General features: G+C 39.6%; 1 protein-coding gene across 1 annotated transcript; it reads left to right on the top strand.

Moving 5' to 3' along the window:
* Positions 1-272: 272 nt before the first annotated feature.
* On the top strand, positions 273-25,062 carry GIPC2 (GIPC PDZ domain containing family member 2). Its single transcript, XM_039711772.1, has 6 exons — positions 273-561; positions 8,085-8,270; positions 11,653-11,833; positions 15,146-15,255; positions 15,988-16,069; positions 23,632-25,062. Exons 1-6 carry the CDS (start codon positions 322-324, stop codon positions 23,784-23,786), a joined length of 954 nt encoding a protein of 317 aa, XP_039567706.1. The 5' UTR covers positions 273-321; the 3' UTR covers positions 23,787-25,062.
* Positions 25,063-26,737: the final 1,675 nt, after the last annotated feature.

Below are 26,737 nucleotides of genomic sequence, written 5' to 3'. Positions count from 1 at the left end.
AGAGATTTATGGTCAGTGATCAATGAGAAAGAGTTGCCTGAAGTCCTTGTATACTTCAGGTATTTTTATACGCTGGATATAAATCTACACTAGTCGGTATTCAGCACTTCGCTATGAGCAGAAATTCCTGAACGAGTGAGTGGGAGGTGGGTAAAGGACCCCGCTGTGGCGGCGGCGGGCGCGGTGTGAGCGCAGGCAGGGCAGCGCCGATGGCCCGGAGCGGCCCGGCGGGCTTGGCGGCGGCAGCAGCGGCGGTAGCGGGGGCCGGGCCGGGCCGGCGCGGGCGGCGGCGGCCGCAGGAGCCCGGGGCCGGCGCGGAAGATGCCGCTGGGGCTGAGGAGCAAGAAGAAGGACAAGTCCAAGGAGACCTTCAAGCTGGTGGAGAGCGAGGCGGCGGCGCCGGCCCCCGCGGCGGCCCCGGCGCCGTCGGCCAGCGCGTCGCGGCTGCAGTTCCACACGCAGCTGGCGCACGGCAGCCCCACGGGCCGCGTGGAGGGCTTCGGCAGCGCCCGCGAGCTGTACGCCCGCATCGGAGAGGCGTTCGGCATCGCCCCCGCCCAGGTAGGGCCGGCACCGCCGCGCCTCCGGGGGCGCCAGAGGCGCCGGGGCTGTTCGGCGCCCGGCCCCATCCTCTGCCGGGGCTGCTGGGGACGTGCCCGCGGTACACTGCTCGGGAGGAAAAAAACTCCCTTCCAAATGAGCCGTACCGCACGGGAAAAGACATAGGTGGGACTGCATTTAGCTCTTACGTGGTAAAACAGTGGGCCTCTTGACCCAAACTCCGGTGTCTCGGTTAACCTGTTGCCAGCTGCTGTTTGAGACAGCTCTCAGGCACTGCTTCATTCCAGTTTAAAAAGGGACAGCGGATTTATGAGGCTAAATATCCAGAATGAAGGCATTGGAAGGGAAGGGCATATGGTATAAATGCCCTGACTCGTACTGCATTTTAAAATTTCAGCCGAAAGTGATGTTTGGAAAGCTTTTTGCTTTATCGGGTAATTATTTTTTAAGCGTTCACTGTTCGAATGGAGTTAAATTTAAGTCTGTTACAAGATTCCTTTTTAAGCTCTGCTGCCTTTTTGATCTTTTTTTTTCTGACCCATGTTCTAAACATTTGTTTGGATAATGATTCATTTGTGTTTGTAAATGCATTGTTTTCTCTTAGTTAAAAGGTAGTGGCCATATCAAGTTCTTCCTATGTGGTTCTTTGAACCTTAACCTCTGAATGGCGAGTTGAAACAGAGGGCTAACATTTCACTGTGCCTACGTGTGGCTGTACAGCTTTACTTGTTTTCTTCTTCGTAGATGACTTTAAAAAAAGTTGCAAAGACTGCTACTACTACAGGCTTTGTTCGGAGTTTGCTGTGGCCTGATGTAGCATTTCAAATAGTAAATTGTAAAGGGAAAGTGGCAGTAGCAGTGAATACAGTTTAATCAGTCACTGTTACATTAAGTAATTAAGAGGCAATGCATCAGTGTCCCAGACCTTCCCAGCTGCTTTCTGATCTTCTGCTCCTTTGTTTTCTTTTCATCCTGAGCTGCTGTTCCCCTTTTGTTCTGTTCCATCTCAGTTATACCTTGTATTCTCAAGTTCTCACAATCACCAGATTGTCTTCTATTTTAGTTTTCTTCTTTTCAGTGTTGAACTTTTGGCTCCACTGACTTGAGAAAGAACAGCTTTCACAGAGAAATTTAATTTTGTATGAATGGTGTGCTCCTGTTTCTCCTGCTAGATGTATAATCTGACACCCTCAGAGGTTGTAGAGGAAGCACCACATATCATGGGCATATGCCAGCCTTGTGCCAGACTGGAGAAGTTTCTTATTTTCTTTTTCTCCCTAATGTTAATTCCTTAATAGAGTATTATTGCTGGAGGCACCAAACTTAAAATCTTTTACTCCAGACCATTCCTTAATTTTTTTTAAAGTGTGGCTTATTGATAAAAATGGATAGAGTATTATTGCTGGAGGCACCAAACTTAAAATCTTTTACTCCAGAAATTCTGTTTGCTTTAAAAAAGTTGTATAATATGCAAATAGTGGACAAAAATATTTCCTCGTGTAAAGGTGGCATAACAGAGTGAAGAATTCAGACCAGAGAGTCATGCAACAGATTTTTGCATAGAGACAAGATATATCAGTGAACTGCCAAGAAATGTGAATTTATTTTAAATTATTTGTTCATTAAAACTGCTTGTGGACAGATAGTCTGGTGTAAAGAATAATGCCAGAAGCTACATCTCAGCAAACTGCAGAACGCTCAGGTACTCAAATGCCATTTGTAGGTGTTACCTGTCTAGGAAGGTTTCAGTGACCCAGCTCTGCCGAAGCCTGTGGGCAGTGTGATACCCACACGTGACTGCCTTTGGAAACAGCTCCTATCACAGAGATCTCCACCCTGGAGTGGCTGGGCTGGAAAATAGTGGGGGAGGGAGGGGAAGAGCTCTGTGTAGAGAGCATTCAGAGACCTTTTGCAGAAGTGAATACATTTAATATGGTACGTGAGTTTGCTTCAGGGTAGGCAGGAGTACGGATTCTTGGATAAATTCCTGCATAAGTGAGCTGTACTTGTAATCTGTCACTTCTCCTTTGGACTCCACGTGGTTACAGCACTTCTTTTCCTCTTTGGATCACACCTCCCGGGACCATCGGAGTTCAGTTTCTGCTGGAGAATCCATTCCAGGTTCTGTGATTGACTGCCAACAGTGACAGAGAGAAGTTTATATAAAACACAGTATTTGTTGGACAGAAACTTCTGTGCAGACCTGGATCATGAGTAGGGTGGGATGGGCACAGGAATAGGGGGCAGGATGGCTTCAGAGGGGATCTTCTCTGGGTATCCATGAAGGAATGACACATAACAGCTGCTTTCTGAGGCTTTTCCTGTACTCATCCTTTCTTGTAGGTGTTTTATATATCTCTTACCCCTTTTGAGCTGAGGGGTAGGCAGAAGCCTCTCTTTCTGCCTACCTCTCTGACTTTTACAATGTCCAGCACTTCTGCTTTTCTCTGTCCAAGGTGACTGTTCTTTTCCCAGAGAGGAGGAGTGAATATGGCTTCTACCAATACATTGCGTGTGTCATTGACACCAAAACTGCAGGAAAAAGAAATACAGACAAAACCCGAATAAATTTTTGTTCACTGCTCTTAAATTAGGCAATTGTTAGTATTCAATCTCCTATTAGTTATTGATCCCTTTGCCTTCAATGCTAACTTGGTCCTCATTCTTCAGTTCTCTTATCAGTCTTTTCCCAGACCAGGTGTCTCAGGCTGTGCCAGGGAGTGATGCTCTCATATCTCCTGTGTATTTCCCGGCTACTCCCAATCTGTGAATGTTAAAACTTAAAATGTTAAACCCCGGTGGAGGAGTCTTGTAAAGAGAAACTTCAATTCCCCTCCCCCTGGGCAAAGGAGAACAAATCCCTGACAAAAGTTACATTTAAAAAATGTAACTTTTATTATTTCCAGCATCATTATTATGAGTGTTGTTTGAGGTGCATCACATTTTTCTTGACTTTTAACTTGATTACTTCAACAAGCTTTCAAGACGAAAGCACAGAGCTAAAAAAGATATAGATAGATAGACAGATGCAACTCTTAGCTAACAACACAACCCACGCACACTTACGTGTATGTTTCTGCTTGCATCAATAATGTTTATATTCCCTTATTTTTTCTATGGAGGTTAACATATGAAAAATAGTTGGTAAAAGTATTTATGTGTAGCTTTGGCCTTTTAGGATTACTACTCCACTCTGACTATTGGGAATGTAGCAGGGAATGTTCCCCGAAAGGGTGAAAGTGCTGAGTGCAGCCTGTATGATAAATAAATGAGCACTGACTGAAGGACAATGTGGGTCTGTTAAGGCATTTGGTGGTGGTGTGCTCCTGTGAGAGCACATGGTAGGGCTTTAAAGTATTCAGAGTAGCTAATCAGGCACTGAGAACGTGGATATTAAAGTCCAGCTGTAGCAGGGCTATTTCTTGATCAGTTGAGAAGGGAATGGTAACCCATAGAGGCTGTGTGGACTTTTGGTTTGCTTACTTGCAGTTTTCCTTTTGATTATCTTGTTTGCTTTGAAAGATGAAATGTGGTGGGGCAGGTGAACTAAACTTAATGCTCCATGGCTGTTTCTGTCCATAGCTCTTGGAGGTTGGGGTTTCTTTCACCCCAGTGGAAGGAATTTTGCATCACAAGGGTAATTCAGACCTTTCTGGCAGCAGTAAGGGCAGAAATGCAGCTCCGTCTTTCTCTTCCAGTAGCAAGAGTTCAGCTGCTGAGCTTGTGTGTGGGCTGTAGTTCCACAGGCCTTGCCTCCACATGCTAAACAGTCAAGTATACGGTGAGGCTGTGCCACATTAAACTTTCATAGAAGTATTTGATTTAAACTGTTCAATTTAAACTTTTATGAAAGACTGCTGACAAATAAGCCACTGCTGAAACTTGTGTTACTGAACAAAACTGTCCTTTTAACAATAAAAAAATCTGAAGTGTGTTTTAGAGAAAAGGGTTAGCTTGTGAAATCCTCATCACCAAAATGTTGGAAGTTTTATTGTTACCCTTATCTGTTGAAAGAAATTGCTCACAATCACGCCTACAGATTGAATACTTTAAATGAGCAAAGTTAACACTCCCTACAAAACACCTCCTCCCAACCCTATGGCAAGAATTGTTTGCTTGCTGTTTCCCTAAGCAGTGCTTAAATGTCACACCCATATTGCATGTGATGCTTGCTGTGTCTTTTCCAATACTTTTGACTGAAAGTATTTGAAATATTAGTATGGAAATAATTGGATGGAAGAACTTGCACTGTAGTTACTTGTGTACACTGTATTACACTGTAATACTTGGGTGCAAAAAAGCCAAAAACCCAAACAAAAAAAACCCCAACCAAATCCCAAGACAAACAGCAAAACATTGAATGCTTATTTTATAAGCCTTTGAATATATTGACCAGGCTGAATACCTGACAGTACCAAAAGCACACTAGAACTTGGAGGAGCTGGTTACTCTCTTCCTGTTGCTGAAGCTGCTCAAGGCTCCCACATTTTCCTTGGGAAAGATAAAGTGAGTAAGAAAATGCGTTGGCGATTTCTTGATATGATGACATCTACATATATAGGGAAGTATGTCAGTGGGTGTTGCATCTTGCTCAGAATTAAAATTCCCAGTTCCCTACCTCTTAAACAGTAAATTATTATGATCTCTGTAATGTTATCAGAGATTTTTAATACATTTTCAATAGCATATGAGTATGTAATCTATCAACAAACTCATTATTGAGTTCTCAAGGTGTCAGCTCAATATGGAAGATCAGAGTACAATTAATGTATAGAACATGCAATATGGTGCTGCATATATACTTTATATAACACATCACGCATCCCTCTTTTTCTTAGCTAATATAATTTCTTTATATAACACACAGTGTAGCACTGGTTTTGCTGGCATATGTGGTCTCTTCCAATTGAAAATATGGGTGCAGGGAATAATCTGTTAGTAATGTTATTGGACAAATCTATTTTATAAAGTTGTGCATAAGCCCCTAGTGTCCAGCGACATGGAATTTCCTTCTTCTGAGTGCTGCAGAAGATAACTCTTGGTGAAGGAGGTATCCTAGATACTTTGTGACTGATGTAACTGTTCTGATTTATAATATCTTGCTAAAGCTGGCATGAAATATTCACAGCACTGGTACACTGAGTTAAAGACCAAATGCCTATGAAGCTTTAGGGAAAGGACAGAAGAGATTTAACCATGAGAATTGCACACTGATTTTTTTTTTCTTGTTTCATTTTTGAATAAGAAAATTACTATTAAAAATATGCAAAAGTTTGAGTGAATGGAAACTGTTGTTTAAGTATTCAGGTATATAATCTGAGATTAGGTACCAATATTAAACTTATGTAAAACCTATGAAAATACCATTTTTGAATCAATAGGTCTCAGTTGTGTACAAATAAAGCTATGTTACAACTGGTAGATGGTGTGGTGATATATCTTTCTGGGTAGATACATCTTTAGTACATTACTCTTTGCATATATCTGTTCTGAGAAAAAGCAGTTGTTCACTAAAGAGGATGAAGAATGATTTAAGTTTTATTTTTGACTAGCTGATGCTCTCTCAGCCTTGTGGTTAGCACAGAACTGACTCACAAAAAATTCTGCAGACTTATAGGCTGTAGTAGGAATGCCATCCAGATGAAGATCTATAAAGAGAAACTCTGGATCAAGTTTCTAAATATCACATTTCTCCTCTGTTGCCAATTTTATCTATTCAAAGGTGTGACAGTATTTACTAGATTGTCTGTTTGACAAGGTCAGATGAAGGATGCTAATGTCTAAAATGTGAAGACAGTCGTTGTTTTCATGGCAGGAACAATGAACAGAGAACTGAGTTACCATTTTAAACTGGCAAAGTTATGTAACTTGAGAGAGCTGAAAATGTGTATGTCAACTTGATATCATCTGTTTTGATTTTTTTTTTAAAAAAAGCTTGTAATTAGAAATTATTATCATTATAAGTATTATTATATTCAGTTTTCTTCTTAAAATCAGATTAATTTCTCTAGGTGTTGTTAAATCTAGAGTAGTGTTTAACTGAAAACCGTTGCATTATCGGAGCAAATAAAACTAATGTCTCTTAAGGGTGTGCTGTTACAACTTTCATTGTTAAATAAGGTGTTAGATTGCAGTGGATGTTTGATGGATTAGATGAGATAAAGCAAGTAGTCATCGAAGTAAGGCTGTTTGGTGGGGCATTTTTATTTGTTTTGTTTTTAAAAACAGTGACTAAACAAGACCTTAGTCAAGAAACAGTCTCTGTATTAACTTTCAGTCTTCTAAGATTAAAACCCTCATACTTATAGAATCTAAATCCTAGAAAGCTCCAGAAACTTGAATGCTCTCTGTGAAATAAATTAGTAAAAGTATCCACTCTTTCTTTGACCTAGAAGAAATTGAAATAGGTTGGTGACTTTCATTTCAATTTTTCCGCTTTCATCCAGTGATGCCAGAAGGAATGAAAAGGTCATGTGTAGTGTTGTGGGGTGGAAAACCCATTCTTTTCCTCAGTGAAGTAGATTTTAGGGATTTCTCTTGGAGCTCAGAGTCTCTCTGGTTTGGCTGCTGCCCTGTGCCCTGTGCTGCCCAGGAGGAAGCTGGGGTTCCCTTGGCCCTCGCTCCTCTCCTGCTGCAGCCTGGAAAGGCTTGGGCAGCTGTCATTACTGTGATGGGTGTGCTGGGCTCGGCCAAATTCCTTCATTCCGTGGTGGGCAACAGCATCTCTGCTCCCAGGCAGTGCAGATGGATTGTTCTCACCCTGCCAGTGCCCAGGACAAAAAACCTCCCTGCTGAAGAACTGGCATAAGTGTAGGGAGAAAAAGGACTGCCTGATATCCAGTGCTGAAGGGAAATCCCTCAGAAAAGCTGATTTATAAAGAAGCAATTTGACCTTTTTATTAAGCCTGGCTTTTACTGGAACAGGATGACCCCAACTCGTGCTGGGGAAGGGTAGGAACTAAGCAAGCCCATTGGAGACAATGTGCTGTGAGCTGATGAGGGAACACTGGAGCAATACAAAACATTTCATGCTCTCTCATGACTCTTTTGTTTTGATAAGCTCTCCTTTTTTTTTTTTTTTTCCCTTCCCCTTAAACTGCTTTCAACTAATCAAGTTTTAAAGTAGTCCCTAGTGATCTTTGAATCAGGTGGAATTTGAGGTGGGTGAATGATGAGGCAGAAGATGGTGATGGCTCTTCAGTTTGCTTTACTCTGACCTGTGGTGCGAGCTGTACCAGCTCAGGGTGCCTCTCTCAGGCTGGTGTGCTGAGACAGGCCTTGGGAGGCTGCTCACACAGGGAGGGCTCTTTTCCATGCTCCCTGCCAGCTGTCACCTGCACTTTGACCTCCTGATGGTTTCTGTTGTGTGTGGATGGAGACTGCTCCTGGTACAGCTGGACAAGAAGGGGGATCACTTGAGCTATGGACCTGTCACAGGGGCCTGAACTGTGCTCTCATTTTAGCTTCCTGGAAGCTCACCAAACCTAACGCACTGTTAATGTGTTTGCTTTCCTTCTGCACAGATCATGTTTTGCACTTTGAACACTCATAAAGTTGATATGGACAAGCTCTTAGGTGCACAAATTGGCCTTGAAGATTTCATATTTGCCCATGTGAAAGGACAGCGAAAAGAAGTGGAAATCCTTAAAACTGATGATATGCTGGGACTTACCATTACAGACAATGGAACTGGCTGTGCCTTTATAAAGGTAAACTTAATTACCAGTGAAATACTTTGTTCTATAGAAGCTCCTGTTACTATAATAGGCTAATTATTGGTTTCATGGTCCTCTAGAACTATAAAATCTTTCATTATCATATATATGATAAGTAAAGAATAAAGTTGCTTTTCTTTAGGTACATAATTCAAAATTAGTTCAGCTAATCTGTACTGCATGTCATTCAAAATCAGTTCATTTGTTCATTGCTTCTGTAACGTGTATCAGCTTTACAATGAGAGCATTGTATCTCTTGAGCTACTCTGAGGTGGTAGGTGTTAGATACTGCTTGCATCTGCCCCCTCCTGTTTTAAACTGATTTTCTGATGTCATTTATTAGATGCTTATAGAATTTCTGTTACTCATGTGATAATGAGATCATATTCTTTCAGTCTTTGGCTGTTCCCAGGGCAGAAGCCTTTGTGCTGTACAAGAGTAGGGGCAAGTGCAGTGGTTTTTCAGCTTTCCAGTCTTGTTGCCTTAGATAGGATGAATTACAAGGATATGGATTAACACAATTTACCACAATGAGCTTGAGTAGCAAGTATGGGCAGTAACATATTCAGTATATTACTCATAATTGCTTTCCTTCTCCTCTTCTATATGACCTAGAGGCAGTATGTTTTGAGACAAGTAGAGGCTTATGAAATGATGCTGCCCTTCTTGCTAGACTAGGTATTAGGAACCTTAATCACATTTTCTGCCTTTCTGAGATTCTTTGCTCTAATATACTCCAGTTACCCATTATTAGTGAGGCATTAGCAATTATCTTTGATTACTGCTACCCCAATCTCTGTTCTCATTGTAAACAGAGCTTTTGTATGGAAAGGTTGTATTTTCTGTTCATTCCTTAGCTACCATGGCTATAAAACAGGACATGGCTTAGAAATTGGTTTGTTTGTGTTTGTTGTGGAAAAATGTGACTGAGGTCATGTTTGTGCAAGTCAAGATGCAGTGAAGGTTTCACTAAGCATTTTGGCAAAATCATAGCCTAACTTTTATGTTTATAGATGAAGAACTGCAAATTTCTAGTGGTGGCATCTATACAGCCCATAACATTCAGTCGTGCTGCTGCTTATGTGGCATTTTAAAAGAAGGTGTTGAAGCAGTGCTTCAGAGAGCAGTGCTCACGAGTGCAGCCCTGTGCAGTGACACTCCCTTTGTGCTTGTTTGGTGACAGGCAGAGAGAACAGCCCTCACACAGACTGCTGCACAATTGGAGCACGCTGGAAAACCCTCACAGCATTAGCCAGACAAGCTGTAATTTCCAGTGAATTGTGTAAAAGTCCTCTGAACCAATATGTATTTTTTTCCTTGTACTGGTCTAATAATAAGCATTGTAATGAAAATTATGCGGTCTTCATGGGAATGCATAAATTTTAAGGAATTTCTGGGATCAAACTTTGTTTGTTGTTGTTGCAGATTTAGCTAATGGATCTTTTAAATCAGCATAGAGAATGCATATACAAAAGTGAAAGCTGCATCCTTTTTATTACTTCATTGTCTAGGTAAATGAGACTGTCTCTAAAGTTTTAAAGAATTTTTGTTGCTTATATATATATATTTTCCTTTGAAATTTTTAACTGTGCCCCATTCCTAATTAAAAATTAATACTAAATTTCATGATTGGTGAGTTACTGACTGGTGGGTTGTAGTTATTTTAATGCATTTTGAATAACAGGGAGGTTTCTAGATTTGATGTGGTAACCCAACCAGTTTTAAACCTGACACTGAACTGCAGAGCTTTTTCCTATGAAATCTAATCTTGTTTTGCCTTACTAAAAACAAAACCTGGTGTCGTTCTGCTGTCACAAATTTGTTTTTGGGGTACACAGGCAGGTGGGAAAAAGTATTATGGAGTCAAATTAGCATTCCAAGAACAGCAGTAGAATTTGAAGTATGACTGAGTGGTGTACAAGGAGATATTATCAGATGGAGTAGGCATTGCATAGGAAATATAGATCCTCACAGCTTCTCAATGGACTGTAGAGCACTTGAAATACAGGCAATTGCATCTTAATTACTGTGACAGTGTAGCTTGACTGTCTCAGTCTGTTAACTTGGAGTGATGATAGCAAGTGACACAAATAACAGCCAGTGAATATTATTTAAACAGTCTTAGTGTTGGGATCCAAGTGCTAAGAAGAAAAGCTAAATGAATATTCAACATGCAGACTAAACATTGATTGAAGCTGAGTGGGACAGGTTTTGAGTCCTGGTAACAGAAAAGCATTTGGCACATTTGGTTTCTGGTGCGTACAGTACCCACACCCACATTCACCACGAGGCTTCTGTTTGGTGCTGGAAAGAGTTAAACTCAGCCTGAAGCTGACAGTGACTGCAGTGCCAGTGAGCACTCTCACACTTCCCACTGGCTCTGAGATGGAGGCACCAGTGTGGGCTCAGCCAGCCAGGGGCAGCAGCAGCTCCCCGAGGCTGGCTGCTGCAGTGGCAGGTGGCAGCGTGGTTGTCTGCCTTGTCTGCTCTTATCTCACACGGTCGTTGTTGAAAAGATTGTTATTCAGGAACATGTTAGAATGAAATTTGTATCTGAAAAATAAAAGATATTTTACTATGTCATAGCTTTTCTATTCAGTAGCCATATAATTGCTTAAGTGATGTATGCACACAATGAACAAATATGGCAGTATGTAACAACAATAAACAGAATCACTGAAATTTGAAGTGTGATAAATCATAGAGATATTTTAAAGGTTTTCCCCCATACTTTTAAAATTACACTTCATAAAAGCTGTAACTTCTGTTATGACTTTTGGACTATTTGTGTTTTCCATGAGATGGCAATTAAACTATTTTCCTATTCTTTATTATTTCAGAGGATATCCTTTAATATACAGCTGTACAGCTTAATAAGGAAAATAGTTTCAACACTGGGGATGGGTCTTATTAAGATCAGCCATTTACAGTATATGTTTTTTTACTAAGTCTCTGGACCATACTTGAGAAGAGAAAAATTCTATTCCTATGCTTGTCAAGCTATTAAATAGAAAAAAAACCCAAAAAACTTGAATAACCATTTACAGTACTGAGATTCCTGTGATCAGTTTTAAAGCACAAAAATATTAGGTTATTCAGAACTCTTTATTTTTGAAGTGTGGTTGCATTCTTTTTTCTCCTGTCTGATTGTATATTCAATGCTTATGAAAATACTTTGTTTGAAAAATAATGCTTTTCAAAATATGTTTTATTATAATCTTATAGAGAAAACACACTGCTGGAATAATAAGCACAGTAGTATTGGTATTGTTAACTGATATGCTTGAAGCTTGGTGGTGTCACCTCTTGAAAACTATCACCTTTGCAAGAAATTTTTCTAATTCTGGTAGTGTTTTTTTTTTTTTTTAAACAATAGCGAATCAAAGAAGGCAGCATTATGGACCAAACCAAAACTGTCTGCGTGGGTGATCACATAGAGACCATAAACGGAAAAAATGTGTCAGAGTGTCGGCATTATGAAGTTGCCAAAATGCTGAAAGATCTGGAGAAAGGTCAGAAGTTTAAGCTGGAGTTGGTAGAACCTTTGAAAGCATTTGGTGAGTGACCTGACTGTCCACCTTGTTCAGTAAAACACCTTGATAGTAAAATCCCATCATTGCATTACATTGTGGGTTTGTTTTCAGAAAGCAGCCAGGTGTCTACCTATGGTAACATAACTACTATAAGAAAGTACATTTAGTTTTTCTTTGAAGTGGAAGATTTATGAATGGATTTTCTTCCATGTTGCTTCATCCAGCACCCATCCATCAGTGTGGGTTGCCTCACCTGAGCCTTAGTCAGTCTCTTTTGCCACTACATGATGTAGCAAAATTAGAAGAAGAATTGTTTCATAGGCACAGTTTTAAAGCATGGATCACTTCACTAATGTCCTGATCCTCAAAACTCCTTTTTTCCTCTTTTGATACATAATCCCTGTTGTTCTATGTCAGACTTTCCTATTTCTGTACCCTTTACTGGGGTCTGTGCTCTCTAATGCAGAAGGAGTCTGCAGCAAGTGCTGTCTGGGATTCCCCAGAGCTCCTCCTTTGGTGCCTGCTTGTTCTCCCTGTCCTCCTCCCCAGCCTTTTTGTGGATCTCCAGTCATGCAGCAGGTGTACTCAGAATTGAAAGAAAGCACAATTGCAAAGCTCTGTTTTTTGCTTGCCACCTGCATGCTATGAGAAGTGCTGCTTAAATAGGAGGAAGGCATATCTACTGCTAATTCTTGTATATGTTAACTCTATCAATGTAGGAAAAAAACAAAGAAAGTTTTGCTCAGGCAGTCAAAATAGAGACTGAGTTACAATTTTTATTATCTCAATTTTTTGGATCCTCTCCCCAAACCATGTAGCATTTTCCTGTAATAAAAACTTCTAAATAGTGCTAAATCATAAATTTATATGTGGCCTTCTGCACACCTGCAATAAGAGTGAATTCAATACCACTATCTTCACTACAGCAGCAAAAATTTAAAACATTTATTTTTCAAAATTTTTAATGTGTTAGTAGTTTACAGCTACTGCCATACACCAGTCTTGACACTTGGTGTCAGAATAGCAGCAGAAATTGAAAATGAGAGAAATGCAAAGATTTTTTTTTTGCTTTTGGTGCTTCTGTGAAGAATGGTAGCTATGAGTTGGTCTCTAATGTGTTTGGATGTAAATTGCTGCTGTTGTTAAGTAAATGTGTATGCTATACATTATGCTAAAGAATTGCATATGTTGTCTATCTCAATTAGTAATGCAGCAATACCTTTTTTTAATATGGGCCTATAATTTGTGTTCAGTGCTAGAAGTGTTACACGGTCTGTTTGTAAATCAGCATTTGATTGATGTCTTCAGCCATAATTTAATAATTTTTACTTCAGTTGGGTGGCTAAGATACCTTTTAGTCTGCCTGTGATGTAGAGGAGACAATGCACTAATTTTGTGGCAATACCTTTTTTCTGTCATTGATTTAAGAGGCAACCAGAGCTTTGTGGACAGATTTTTGGAAGATGCACATTATATTTTTACCTACAGAAATTAACTTGCAAGATGCAGTGCTCAGTAGGTTAAAACGTCCTGCCTTAGCCTTAGGTACAGTTAGACTTCAGGCACAAAGATAATGCTTAAGCTGTAGCTTAAGCACTAAGAATAGCCCCAGAGGAGATGACAGACAAGATCCAGCTCCTGCTCAACTAGCAGGTGCTGAATTCCTGTTAATTTCAACAGAATTTGGTGAGGCTACAGAAATAAGACACAAACCTCTGTGTGAAATTATTTTTATTTTTGTTCCTCTCAGCGGAATGTAAAATAAGCATAATTTACTGGTTGGACATCCTTCTACCATGTACACATGGGCTGTCTTAGCTCCCCTAGGCAAGGCTTGTAGCACAGAATAAAATATTTGTACCAGTCACAAGCGTCTGTGAATTGTGAAAAATGAATAGAAACAAAGTAAAGGCAGCATAACACGAACTGTGCATTTTAATGATGTGAACATGAAAAATAGTTTCTGTGATAGCCAGAGTGTTTTGGTCTAAAGGACTGCAAATAAAGGTTATGTCAAATCATGAGTTTTAAGGTGACAATGGTGACAGAATTTGAAAAATATGGGGGTTTTTTATCAGGAATGAATTTTGAAACAAGTCTAGCAGAAACGATGACAATCTTAAGGATGTTTTAAACTGTCCTTGAAGCAATAAAAGGATAAAGTGTTGATCCTAAGTGTATATATGAGACTTTGACATACCTATTTGTATCATGAAAGCTAATAAAGTTTACTTTTCAAGCATACTGTTCAGCATAATAATCTTGATTTGTGACCACTTCTGCAAGAATGATGAGCTGAAATCTATGTGAGCAAAATTAATATAATACGTTGAAGTATTACCTTCAAGAAGAGCTTATTAGAAAGGCCTGCAATTAAGAGGAGGAATAATCTGTTAGAGAAAACAGGACAAATAAAAGCAGTTCTGCAGAGTTGTCTCCTCTCTTCTAGCACTTTCTAGATTCACTATGTAACTCCCATGTCAATAAGTAAATTAAAGCCTTGCCACTCTTGAATGTAAAATTGCATCCTGGAACAAGAAACCCCAATCTTAAAAGATTCCATGCTTCATCTACTAACTAAGGTGCCTTACCCAAGATGAAACAAAAAGGCTGAATTCCGGTAAAGGAAACTTCTTGTAAACCAGATACACTTTGTAGAGATTTATCAGCTGTGAAATAATTTTGGTGGAACCTCCTGCAGATCTGCTTATGGCACTTCACCTCTGTGAGTGCTGATAAGCAGATTGTTAGCTGAGCTCAACGTGGCTCATCATCACCTTAATTTTGGTGAAACCTCCTGCAGATCTGCTTATGGCCACTTCACCTCTGTGAGTGCTGATAAGCAGATTGTTAGCTCAGCTCAACGTGGCTCATCATCACCTGCTTAGCAGGAGTGTTTGCACTATTGCATCAGTGAAAGATTGAAATGTTGCAATGCTAAACCTGCTATGTGTTCTGTCCGAATAAATCAGCAGCTGGCGGGTGACTTCAGCTGCTGTCTAATATAAAGGTATACAAACTTCTCAGTAGAGTAGGGAAATAAAATTACACAAGGTACATATATGAAATGAATGCCATAGGCCTGCGTAGATATATTGGTCAATGGAAGTCCTGCCCTCAGTGCAGTTGAGCAGAAATTACATTTTGAAGACAAGAGATTGTCAGCAAAGCTATACTTAGAATAGTTAATTTATAATTAGATTTTTTCATAGTCTAGGTCTCGATTAGACTGAATGTGAAGATACTGTAATAACCAAAACAGATACCTCATATTCATGTTGTACTGTATACGTAGTTTTGTTTGGTATTTAATTTTTGTTGGTTTTTTTTTTCTAGAAAAGCTGGAACCAAGGTCCAAAGGCAGAGCTCTGTCAGAGGCTAAAATCTCCAAAGGGAGAGAAACACTTCGCCTGAGAGCCAAGGGTCCTGCTACTGTGGAGGAAATGGTATGGTGGGGTATATGCCCCTCAGTAGTTTAATCAGCCAGCTTCTGGTTTATTCTTCCCCCAGGCTGATAAGTAGGAAAGAAAAATTGGATGTTACAAAGCTTGTGGGACTGAAGAGAACAGCTGAAGTTGATGACTAGCAGGGATAGGATGGGGCTGAAGAACCTGGAAGCACAGAACCTGGATTTACATGTCATGGACTACATGGATGAATTTAGATTAGACCAAGGAGTGCTGAAAAGAGGGAAGGGGGGGAAAAGAGGTGGGATAGTTATGAAGAATTTGTTCAATTTCTGACACTGAAGTGTACTGGGTTGATGAAAGGGTTGTTGTTGGGAGAGGCTAATTAAATACATTGACGTGAATTTGTGCAAGACCAGGATTAGAGTTTGGTGAATAAATATTATTTATTATATTTATTATTTCTTTTATTTCTTATTTATTCTGGGCTCTTCTAAAGCTGATGAGGATTTGATGAAGATCTGTATTGTCAGGAGATATAAGGCCTCTGTTCACTTTGAATGTGTGAGCTGTGTGGCTTGATTCTAGGAGGAAAGCTTATGTTTTTGAGAAAAGGGAAAGAGAGTGGAATAGTGTGTTTTATCTGTAGATTTTGTAAGTCTAGGTGGCCAAGATGGGAGTAAGGATAATCACTGGCACATTGCTGGTTATTTTGAAACCTGCATGGGTATAATCATACTTTTGCTCTTCTCTCCCTTTTTTCCAACAAAGCCAACTGAAGTGGAAGAAAAGGCAATTAAAAAAGTGGATGAGCTTCTTGAAACATACATGGGCATAAGAGATATTGAATTAGGTGAGTTTTTAGCAGATACATTTCTACAAGGGTAAATACTTTCTCATTTTCTGTAGTCTAACATTTATTGAGTACTTCAGTCTCTGGATGTAAGTGAAACAAAATTTGTCCAGCCTGCAGTCCCAAAAACTTGCCTGTATTTCTACAAATGAGTTTTTCTGATAAAAGAATCACCCTCCCACTTAATCCTTATGATGTAATTACTCAATCAATCCTCTATTCTTTCTGTGCAGTAGCTATACACTGTTGCATGAATTTTTTAGTTGTTTGCTATAACTGTCACCACTGTATTCTTTCTGGCATATATTTTCTAGTGGATCTTGTGTGTGCCTTGGTTAAGTATTCCTAAGGATAAGTTTGTTTATTTGCTTTTTTGCCTCTTGGCATAGACCCATCCAACTTGATTGCTAAGGTTTGAACCTGAGATCTTCATCAGAGAACAAACAACTATTTAGCAAGGGAACTGACAGAATAATTACACAAATTTATCAGAATCTCTAAAAGCTGTGTTCTGATGAACATGAGAAAACTTATAGAATATTTACTACTTATAAGAATAATTGATTTATTATGAAAGAAACTACTTAATCCCAGTGTCATAAGTTCCTTAAAGATGCAGCAAACTTGTCCTTGCAGCTGTTGCTTTTCTTTGTTATTCTGACAACAACTAAATAGGAATTTCTGTTTGTGTGGGAAAAAGCTGCAGTCTAGCTGTTGTACCCGGCTGTGGCTGTGTAATCCTTCTAGGATCTTGTGGAACTGCTGGTACTGAGACAAAGAGGAAAGTATTATTATGGTAATATCTTAAAAGAACCAGCCAAAAAAAAAAGAAAAGAATAGGCTAAATGGAAAGTGATCTTGAAAAGAAACTTTTCGTGAGAGAGAAGTGGAAAAGGCAAAGCAGAAGAGAAAATAGGATTGGCATGAAGCTCCAGAGGGCTCCATCAGGGCTGGAGGGGCAGCAGTTAGCACAGAGGAATGAGAGCAGAAGGTGGTTATCTCAATAGCCAAAAGGCCTTTGTTGGGTGCTCCTACCAGCAAGCATCTGTTTGGCAGTTTCCACTAGTTTTCTCACAGGAAAAATGTAGGTAAAGCAGTGTTTGTCCTTCAGTCTAAGGCAGAAGTGGGCTTTCTGACATAGAAGGGAGGGCAGAGCTGCCCAAAACTCGAGTTCTGCTTTATAGGTTCTATCTAAACTTTCCAGTTTCCAGGGAACTAGAAGTTCTCAACATTTCTATTCCCAGCAACTCTAATGCATGATGCTGCTGCCATGCAATGCACTCCTGGGAGGCCTGTGTGCTGCTGAGCCACGTTTAGGTTGGGGAGGATTCCATGTCCCATCTCATTCCTGCAACCTCTGTGCCTCAGTCTGGCTCAGGCTTCAAAGCTCTGAGTCCCCTGCCAGCTGTCCCTCTGGGAGCTGTTTTTGTCCTGCAGCTGTTGCAGTCCTGGCTCAGGCTGGGCTTCTGGAAGCTCCTGTCCTTGCAGGTTACTTCCAAGGTCCCCAGGCTCCTTGCCCTACAGGAATAAGCAGCTGTGGGTGCTCTGCTTCTGGTGTCCATGGGAACTGGTGTTCCCTGTGGTTTTGGCTCTCGCTACTGTAAACAGGATGGCTCTTGAGCAGTAGACTGAGAAGTTCAGCTTTCAACACATGGTTAATAGCCAAGCACCTGGTAGAGTTTTCCCATGAATTCCTTGAATTTTTTTTCCCTTCAAAAAGATCTAGTGCCCTTCATCTTTCAGTATGTGGTTTAGAAACTTAAAAAAAAAAGCCTTAAAAGAATACTTAAAGAAGGAAGAGGTCTTTGTTCATAGAGAGGCTCTTTTCTTCTCAGCTGGATGGTTGTTTTGTCCCTCACCTCTTCTTTTCCTCCCTAAAAGGTAGTGAAACCAAGAGAAGCTGTCAGAAATCAAAGACTATAGGGTTCATGTAGCTTTAGTTTACATCTTTGAAGCCACATCCTGAAGTTCAAATCTAAGAGTCAACAGCCAATGTTGATGACTCAAACCTCCCAACTTCACAATTTTAAAACAATTAAACAGCTCTAGGATTCTTTAGGAAAGGAGAGCTAATCACCTGTCACAAATCTGTTCAATTAACACATGTCAGTTTTTCACATACTGGATGTGATCAGTCAGCCATGAAAATGAAATATGAGGAAAAGATTCATTCAGAGAATGCCAATCACCACTTAGCTCGAAATTTCACTCATTACTCAAGCCAGATTAGTTGAAAATGCAAGTCATCACAATGTGCATCTGACAAGTGATTAAGATCTCAATCATTGCTCACTTCCATGCACTTCTGTTTGTCAGAATCTTTGGATGTCAGTTAATATTACTCTTCCATCTCCATTAAAATGACACTTCCATGGTGTGCTTGAATTCTGAAACAGTGCCCCAGTTTCAAGACATAAGTTAGAAAGAAAGGAAAGAAAAACTAATGTTAAATTACAGACAGAATTAAAGGTGAGATAAAGCCCTTAATTTTTGCATGGTTAAGTATCTTGACAGTTTCAAGAATGGCTGACTAAATCTACACACAAATCTCTAGGCTGGACCAAAATACTTGGAAATTGTTAAAGAAAATGCATGCACTTTTTTTCAGGTACAGTTTTTTATTTTTATTTTCAGAGATCTAAATGCTGTTGAGATTTACATACCTACTTTTGGATGGATTTTTACCTTTTTATTTTCTTACTCCTTTGTACTGAAAACTGTACGTATTCCAGAGAAGGGACAGTTGGCTCTGAAAATGTATTCTTCAGCCATTTTATGGGCATATTAGAAATTGGGCCAAGGCTTGACTTCAGCGTTCTTTAAAACATAAATACACAGCTGAGAGATAATTCAGGTTATTTTAAGTTCTATGAGTGCTTTCTGGTAATGGAATTTGAGCAGTTGATTAATAGGAGCAATTCAGGAAACAGTGTTAGTGAAAAATATTGGCTTTTTTTTTAATCAGTAAGACTTGTTCAAGTTGGGATTGTGTTTAATCCCAAAAATCCTGTGTGAGAGGAAGCCTGCATGTAACCCCACAATGCACAATGCTACCAATTGTAAATGATGGCAAAAGGGCTTCCTGTCCACATTTTTTTTCAGCACCTTTTGGCTTCATCCACCAATATTTTCTTCCCCTTTGTTCTGTTTCTACTTTTGAATGATTGTTTCCTTTCTGTTGCTCTCTATAATGTTATCAGACATGATGTATCATTAGGGTTGGAAAAGAGCTCCAATATCATGAGTCCAGCCCTTGACCAAACACCACCATGCCAACTAAACACAGACTAAGTGTCACACCCAGTCATTTCTTGAGTATTCCAGCTGTGGTGACTCCACCACTTCCCGTGCAGCCCATTCAATGCTTGACCACCCTTTCAGTGAAGAAATTTTTCCTGATGTCCAACCTGGACATCCCGTGGTGCAGTCATGGGCTGCCAGCTTTTCTGGGAGAAAGGTGTGGGGAGCAGAATCCAAGGCTTTGCTGAAGTCCTGGTAGGCACATCCACAGCCTTTCCCTCATCCCGTGGGTGGGTCATCTGGTCATAAAAGATCAGGTTGGTCAGGCAGGACCTGCCTTTCCTAAACCCGTGCTGGCTGGGCCTGACCCCCTGTTTGTCCTGTCCGTGCTGTGTGATCACACAAAGATAGTCTGTTTCATAATCTTCCATCACTGAGATCAGGCTGAAATATCCTTGCATGTTCTGTCTTTGTTTAAAAAATTTGAAATCTACTTCTCCATTTTTGACTTAATTTTTCAAACTTACCATCTAGTCAAAATATCTTACCAGGTTTAAACCTTTTTTGTTACCCAAGCTTTTTCTCTTGGCTTGCAAATCCAACCCATCAATATTCCATAGATGTTTTTATCTCTAAAAGCTTTAACTGAAGTGATAGTCTCCTTGAATCTCTTGTTTTCTTCTCCTTCTGACCTAGACTTCTTTTCCCAAAGGATTTTATTGCATACATTCAGGAGTATATTGTTTATGGCTGTTCGTTTACTCTGAAAGAATAATGGGAGTTTTTTGATAAAAGGAGGGGCAGCTAGTCCAGTTAAACAAAATAAACTTCAAGAAGAATTAGTACTTAAGAAAAAGGAACAAGAAGAAATATTTCTAATGGTTATTGAGTACCATATTTGATAATGTTCAACATGAAACTTAAACCAAGTAATGTTAAATACTGGAAACTGCAATAACGTGTTTTATTTTCTGCTTTAGGGTGATGGGACAGAACAATAATATTTGCTACCTTTTAATGAAGGCAAAACTTCTAATAGCATTACAGCTAAATAAATATTGAGGCTTCTGTCAGGACTTCTGAAAAAAGCTTTTTCAGAAGTTACAGGATAGGATATAGGCAGCAAAACCACTGTGTAAGGTAGATAATAAGAATGGCAGGCACAAGGTAGCTTCCATGGCTTGTGCCCCATATGTCTTTTAAAAGTGAAAATAAGGATTTTGTGGAAGATATTTGAGGTTATTTTAAAGGAACTATATTTGAAAAGCCAACATATTACTTTGTTCATATTCTGGGAAGTTTGACATTAACTTCTCAGTTAAAGTTGATGAGACTTCTAATTCCTTTCACCATTTTTAAGATTGCTGAACTTTTCACAATTTATGTAAAAAATTAATCAGACATTAACATTGCCTGAAGTGAACTGAAAAAAAGGAAAATATGAAAACAATTGAGGCTCTTTTGACTGTGGAAAAATACTCTATTGGAATAAAATTCCTGTAATCACTTATTGTGCAGCTCTTACAAGAAGCAGTGGGGAAAAGGGAGGGGAGTGGAGACAATTCGGCACGAAGCTGTCGCCCTCTGCGAACCAACAAAGTTTTCTTCAAGCTGGCCAGGATCTGCTGGATACCCTGGCAGTCTGCAGGCTCTGATGTGCCCTGGGAATTCCGCATCAATCCCGCCAGTGCCACAGCGCGGCCGGGCGCGTTCTGCCGCCCTGCGAGCGCCGTGCCGGGGCAAGCAGGGCTGCGCTCCCGGCTGAGTTCCCGGCTGAGTTCCCGGCTGGCAGGGAAGCTGGCCGGCACGAAGGCAGGGAAGGGGCTCGGAGCTCTGTCAGAGCCCGGCGGGGAGCAGGGAGCGGGGCCGCAGTGCAGCCGGGCCGGCGCTGGAGGTCAGCACCGCGCTGCCCTGGGAGCCGGGATCAGGTGGGACTGGGAATGCCGGTGTGCTTCAGTAAATGCACTGCCCTAAATGTGCCCTGCAGTGCTGATCAGGCTCACTCAATACAGATTAAAATATGCTTTTTTTGAGGCTGCTTTAGCACGGCGATGTTCTGATTCTTGCTTGACTGGGGTGAAAGTTGATCAGCTAAGTTTTTAGTGGATTTTGTTTTCAAGTTTCGTAAATGTGTAATAAATCAGTTTTTTATAGTCTATTTAGTTCTTTGGGAAGGTCAGTCTTTAAAGAAAGTTGTGTTTGAAGTTACACTTTCTGTTAATGACAGTTTATTATGTGTAACTCTGAAGCTTCAGCCAGGGCAGCTGGACTGTGGTATAACTTGTTTTATTGCTGCTGTCTGTGTCATATGGTTCTTCCATATCTCTTGGCCAATTTATCTTAAAAATAGCTACATTCCTCACTCCTACCCTGCTTGAACACTTGTCTAGATCCTTACTCTTTTGATGGCAGCTTTTTCTAAATATCTGGTGTAACAGTCCCTGGACGTGTTTGCTCTTACTCCACCTTGCACAGCTCTTTTCTCTCCTCCCTTCTCCCAGTGTCTATAAAAAATAAGTTCACATCCTGCTTCATATCCAGAAATCTGTGACATTTCAATTATACTCTTCACTTCATTATCTCCAGGCTTGCTTCCCTGTAAGTACCTTCTTGTTCCCCATTGGCAGGGAATATAGAGTGCTGTTATACAACAAATCCTTGTGTTCCACTTACCAGGAGCAAGAGTCCCCTCTTTAATGCCCATTTCCCATCCAGACTTGTCTGAATCAGAGTCCCAGGAACTTCATTGGGGCCACAGAGAGAATCAATGCAACAGGGATAGGGTTTCTTCTGGCAGGGTCTTGAGAACCACTAGTGGTGCCTGGGAAGCTGGGGTACACTTGAACTGTCCCCATCACAGCAGTTTATTTGTCAAGATTTACATACATTTTCCTTGGGCAGCTTTGTGTAGTCTGACACACTGTGATTGTGTTTGGAGCCTCACAGCTGAACACAGTTAAAACCAAAACATGAAGTTTCCTCAGAATTACTGTTGTTGACGTTTACAATGTGGAATATGGCTCAAGCTTGCTTACAGCTTGTTACATGTTTGCACAACAGCAAATACTGTTTGCCAGAAGTTCATAATTGTCAAAGTTGAGCTGAGTTTTAGGTCAACAAAATAAAATTAATTAAATTTAGTAAAACTTCAGAGCAGGGAATGTTTATTTTTATTTTTATCAGAGAGATTTTGCCATGTTGATTCAATACAGTGTATGTGGTAGATGGCAGACTGTCCCAGTAAAGATGTTTTTCTGTGGCTTCAAAACTTCCTTCCCTTTCTTAGGCACTATATTATGTGTTTTACATTTGGACATGTCTCTAAGAAAAGGCTAGAAGCTATCAAATCCTTCACTTTGACACTTGAATTTGATATGCTTGTGAAGAAAGTGGTGGGTATTTGATGTTTAACAAAAGATGGAGGACACCCAGCAGTTTAAGGCAGGGGTGTAAAGTAATCACAAAATGAAGCAGACTTTGATGTTTCGTCTATTGTACTATACCATCATTTTCCTGTGAAGAGAGGCTGTGGAGCAGAGATACAGCTCAGAAAATAAACTGTATTCAGCTGTGTTGTTTGTGCTGAGTGTGCCTTACAGAGCATTCTGCCCTCAAACCATGGTAGCTTGCTGCCAGTGGTTCTCTGGGCCCAGCTTAACCAGGAGAAATTTCTGTGCTGACTCTTTTCACCCATCATGGAGGTGCAGGTGTCATGATCAAGAGAGGTTTTCATTTGCTCTAATATCCATGGGTTTCCAGCATCCAGTGTTTGGGTTAGATTTCTGAGATTTCCTAGAGTCCAAGAAACTGCAGTGGCAAAAGGTGAGGGATGAGCACAGCAACTGAGGAGTCAGTCCTAAGGAGCAGCCCCAGTGTAGCCATTTCAAAAGTGAGCCCTGACACTTGATAAAATCTGATACTTTTGTGGTAAATAAGAGAAAATGATGGACAATATTGGTATACAAGATATCACAGTTTAAGTCCATTGTATCACTCCTCTGCTTTCATTCTCCTGGGCCCCAAGATGTTCCTGGTGTTTGGTGGCTCCAGCAAAGCCTTTCTCTTGCTTCTGCACAATTTGACCCACCTGGCTGAGATTTTCAGAAATAACTTTTTCACTTTCTAGAGGCATAAGCATGAATTTTAAGTGCATAATTTTTTGTTGAATCCTAAGTTCACCTGGTAGACCTTGCATCTTCCTAAGCTGACCTCACCAGCTGTTGAAAACAGACATTCCAAATCCTGTCCATCCCTATCTTGGCCCCTATGTGTTAGCTGCCACTTTCATGATAATTACATTCTTTTGTTTTGTTGCTTTTTAGCTGCAACAATTGTGGAAGCTGGAAGAGACAAGAAAAACCCAGATGAATTTGCAGTGGCCTTGGATGAAACTCTTGGAGACTTTGCATTTCCAGATGAGTTTGTATTTGATGTATGGGGAGCAATAGGTGATGCTAAGCAAGGACGACTGGAATGAGAACTGTGGAATTTATCAGTCCCTGTTTTGAAAATACAAAATTATTTGCAAATACATCAGAATGTTAATAATTTTATTGATGTGAATTCAGAGTGCTCTGCAGAAGTATTCTGACATGAGATTTTTCTTTGCAAAGGAAGTTTTCTAATAGAAATGAAGGTAAACCCAAACTTCTGACAACTGCAATTTAAAACATCTAATTTACATATGGAAATCACTGTGAGGAGAGTGTCAAGGTGATATATTTATACAGAATTTTTATGAAAATTAGGTAATTTTTATTGTACATACACTTTGAGAGCAATATTCTGAAAAGTGTTAGACATATGCAACTAGGAGTTTGGATTATTTTATGTCTTTAGAGAGGTTTATAAAGCTGTTGAGAAACTACCTAGCTTCATGCTGCAGTTCCCTGGTTTTCTGCTGTTCCTATGCATTACCCTAAAGCCATAGGTTTTCTTACAGTTTGGCCTGGACATTGTTTTTACTGTATGCAAAGCTGGGAAGAAGCTACCCTGTTTCTTTACAACCCAAATTCAGGGAAAAAATGTTCCTCTGAAACATGAAAACGAAGATCTTTGGATAAGAAAGACTTGCTTGCATTTGAGTCATAATATGCTCTGTCTGGGTTATTACTGAGGTAAGCAGAGTGGAAATGCTTAAACCAGGAAGCTGCTGCTTTATTCAGATGCCATAATATTGCAATAGCAACTGCATAGAAAGAAATGCATGTTAATTTTGGTTAATATTAATGCATTTGAATGATATCTGGAGACTGCACTGGAGACTACAGTGTATCACTAAGTGCTTAATTGATCTTTGCTTATGCTAAATGATTTCTTGAGATCCCATGGAGTTCCCATCTTGTCTGTTTTTCCAACATGGCAACACAAGAGAGATATTGAAGGTGTTCAAACCCAAAAGATATTATTGTAAAGTCACAAAGAATTGTAGTTTGGATGACAGTGCATGCCTAGACCCTGAAAAATATGTTAAACTAATCTTAGATGTTAGGTTTTCCAATTATATTGTACATAAATGTTTATTTTGACTACTAATTTTTTACTTATAAATGTGAGATTATTGCAAATGAAATTGAATGAGAGTGTGGGTTCTGATGTGAGAAGGTGTCATATCTTTGTAGTATTTTTATATTTGCATAAGAATATAAAGTAAAAATTACTACAGAGGTTTTTTCTAAATCACCACCTGAAGAAAATGTCTTTCACTGAATTGCAGAGATCTCTTTAAAATAAAGATTATGCCAATAACTTTACATGTTCTGCGTCAGTGGGGTTTTTTTTGTCTAAAACCATGACACTTTGAAGTATCATTGAGAGAACAGGTTCTTGTTCTCATTATTTGGTCCTTGAGGAAGGATTCTAAACTCCAGGAAATTTCTATAAAACTTGAAAATAAAATTGAAGAAACTCCAAGGAGATGGTAAAATTTTGTACACCCCATTGCTCATTTGGGCCCTCAAGGATGTATTATTTTGCAAAAGGAGTTTGAGCATTTCTTCTTTTTCAATAATTGTGAGTCTGAGCCCATAATTTTGTGTTGCAGTTGAGCACACTCTCTGTCTTGTGCAGGGCTGCTTTAGCTGATTTGCTCATGGCAATGAGGGGTTAAAGTGTTGTGGGCCATATAATTTGTTCTTTAAACTTCTAGGTGAAAAGCAAAAAGGAAATGCCAAGAATTCCTTTTTGGTTTCAAATCATAAAACTCAAATGTCAAATTTTGTGGAAGTGTTTATGTACACTACTGTTAGTTACCAACATGCCACTGGTTATAAAATATATTAAAATTAAGAATTCCTTTAAGAAAAGAGAAGTGCTATGCATAATGCACAAAATGCTGCCTGTAGAAGATAACCCCTTGTGTTTTGACCATTCATTTTATTTTGAGAAATTAGTGTTGTTCAATCAATTTATACTCAGGGGATAATTTGTCTCATTACACTGATAAAATAATAAGATAAAATAATCTCTGAAACTATAATTCTACAGAGAGCTGCCTCTTGTCACAGTGGCCTATTTTTGTCGAGTTTATTTCAGGCCTAAGATTCAAATAGTGATTGCAATTTTACTAGCATTTACTGCAGTAAAGCATGTCAATATATCCTACTTTTTCTGTGTTCTTAAAGCATATTTCCAGCACATAAGAGAGGTACCACTACCTAATTTGGTAGATTATTTGCATTTTCCAGCCATATATGAATAAATTGTCCCATGAAAATCACACTGCCTTATAAAACATGATAAATACTTCTGTCTCTTTCTAATGATTTGTGTAGCAAATTAATGTTGTTTTACTAATCAAATAGAGCCTTTAAATCTCATCAGTAATGACAGGAATGCTTTGTACAGTGAAAATGCCATCAAATGTCACTACAAAAGTCTCCCAGGTTAGTTAGACAAACTAATTCTATGACATCAGCTCTATTTAAGTGCTGATCAGAGTGGGACTATGAACGTCTTGTTAGTGTGTGCTGGAGGTGAATGTTGGTGAATAGTCCACTCCAAATCTGAGGTGGAATGGCCCAGAACAGTAACTCAGCCCAAATGCTGTTCTCAAGTGGCTGATTCCTTACTTGTACAATTTGGTGCAGAGCCAGCAGAGCGCTGGCAGACAGATGCAATTTGTGCCTTTGCTTCCAGACTTACTGTTCAAGACAATGGAAAACACAGCTCTATTTTTTCTATTTTTGCAGTCTTTAGGTAGTCTTTAGGTGCAACAAGGGGATTTAATGAAATCTGGTGTTCATAAAGTTCTGAGCTCATCATTTAAAAAATATGATGAGTGATGAATATTTTACACTTTTAAAGGAACAAATTTTGCAAATTACAGATACATCCTTTGTGACACCTTTAGTATGCCAAATTATGCTTCAGTTAAACCTGATTTTATGCAACCCTATTCATACAGCTATTATTCAAAGAGCTATTAAT

Source organism: Passer montanus, unplaced genomic scaffold (genome assembly GCF_014805655.1).
Source record: "Passer montanus isolate IOZ18808 unplaced genomic scaffold, ASM1480565v1 scaffold25, whole genome shotgun sequence".
NCBI lineage: Eukaryota > Metazoa > Chordata > Aves > Passeriformes > Passeridae > Passer > Passer montanus.
Note: the sequence above shows the minus strand (reverse complement) of the source record. Positions and strands in the feature narration are given on the sequence as shown.

Bases quoted from the DNA above. Each gene is read 5' to 3' on its own strand.
- GIPC2 (XM_039711772.1), top strand. From the start codon at position 322: ATGCCGCTGGGGCTGAGGAGCAAGAAGAAGGACAAGTCCAAGGAGACC. The intron at 11,834-15,145 runs GTGAGTGACCTG...TTTTTTTTCTAG, and splicing joins AGAACCTTTGAAAGCATTTG to AAAAGCTGGAACCAAGGTCC. The intron at 15,256-15,987 runs GTATGGTGGGGT...TTTCCAACAAAG, and splicing joins CTGCTACTGTGGAGGAAATG to CCAACTGAAGTGGAAGAAAA.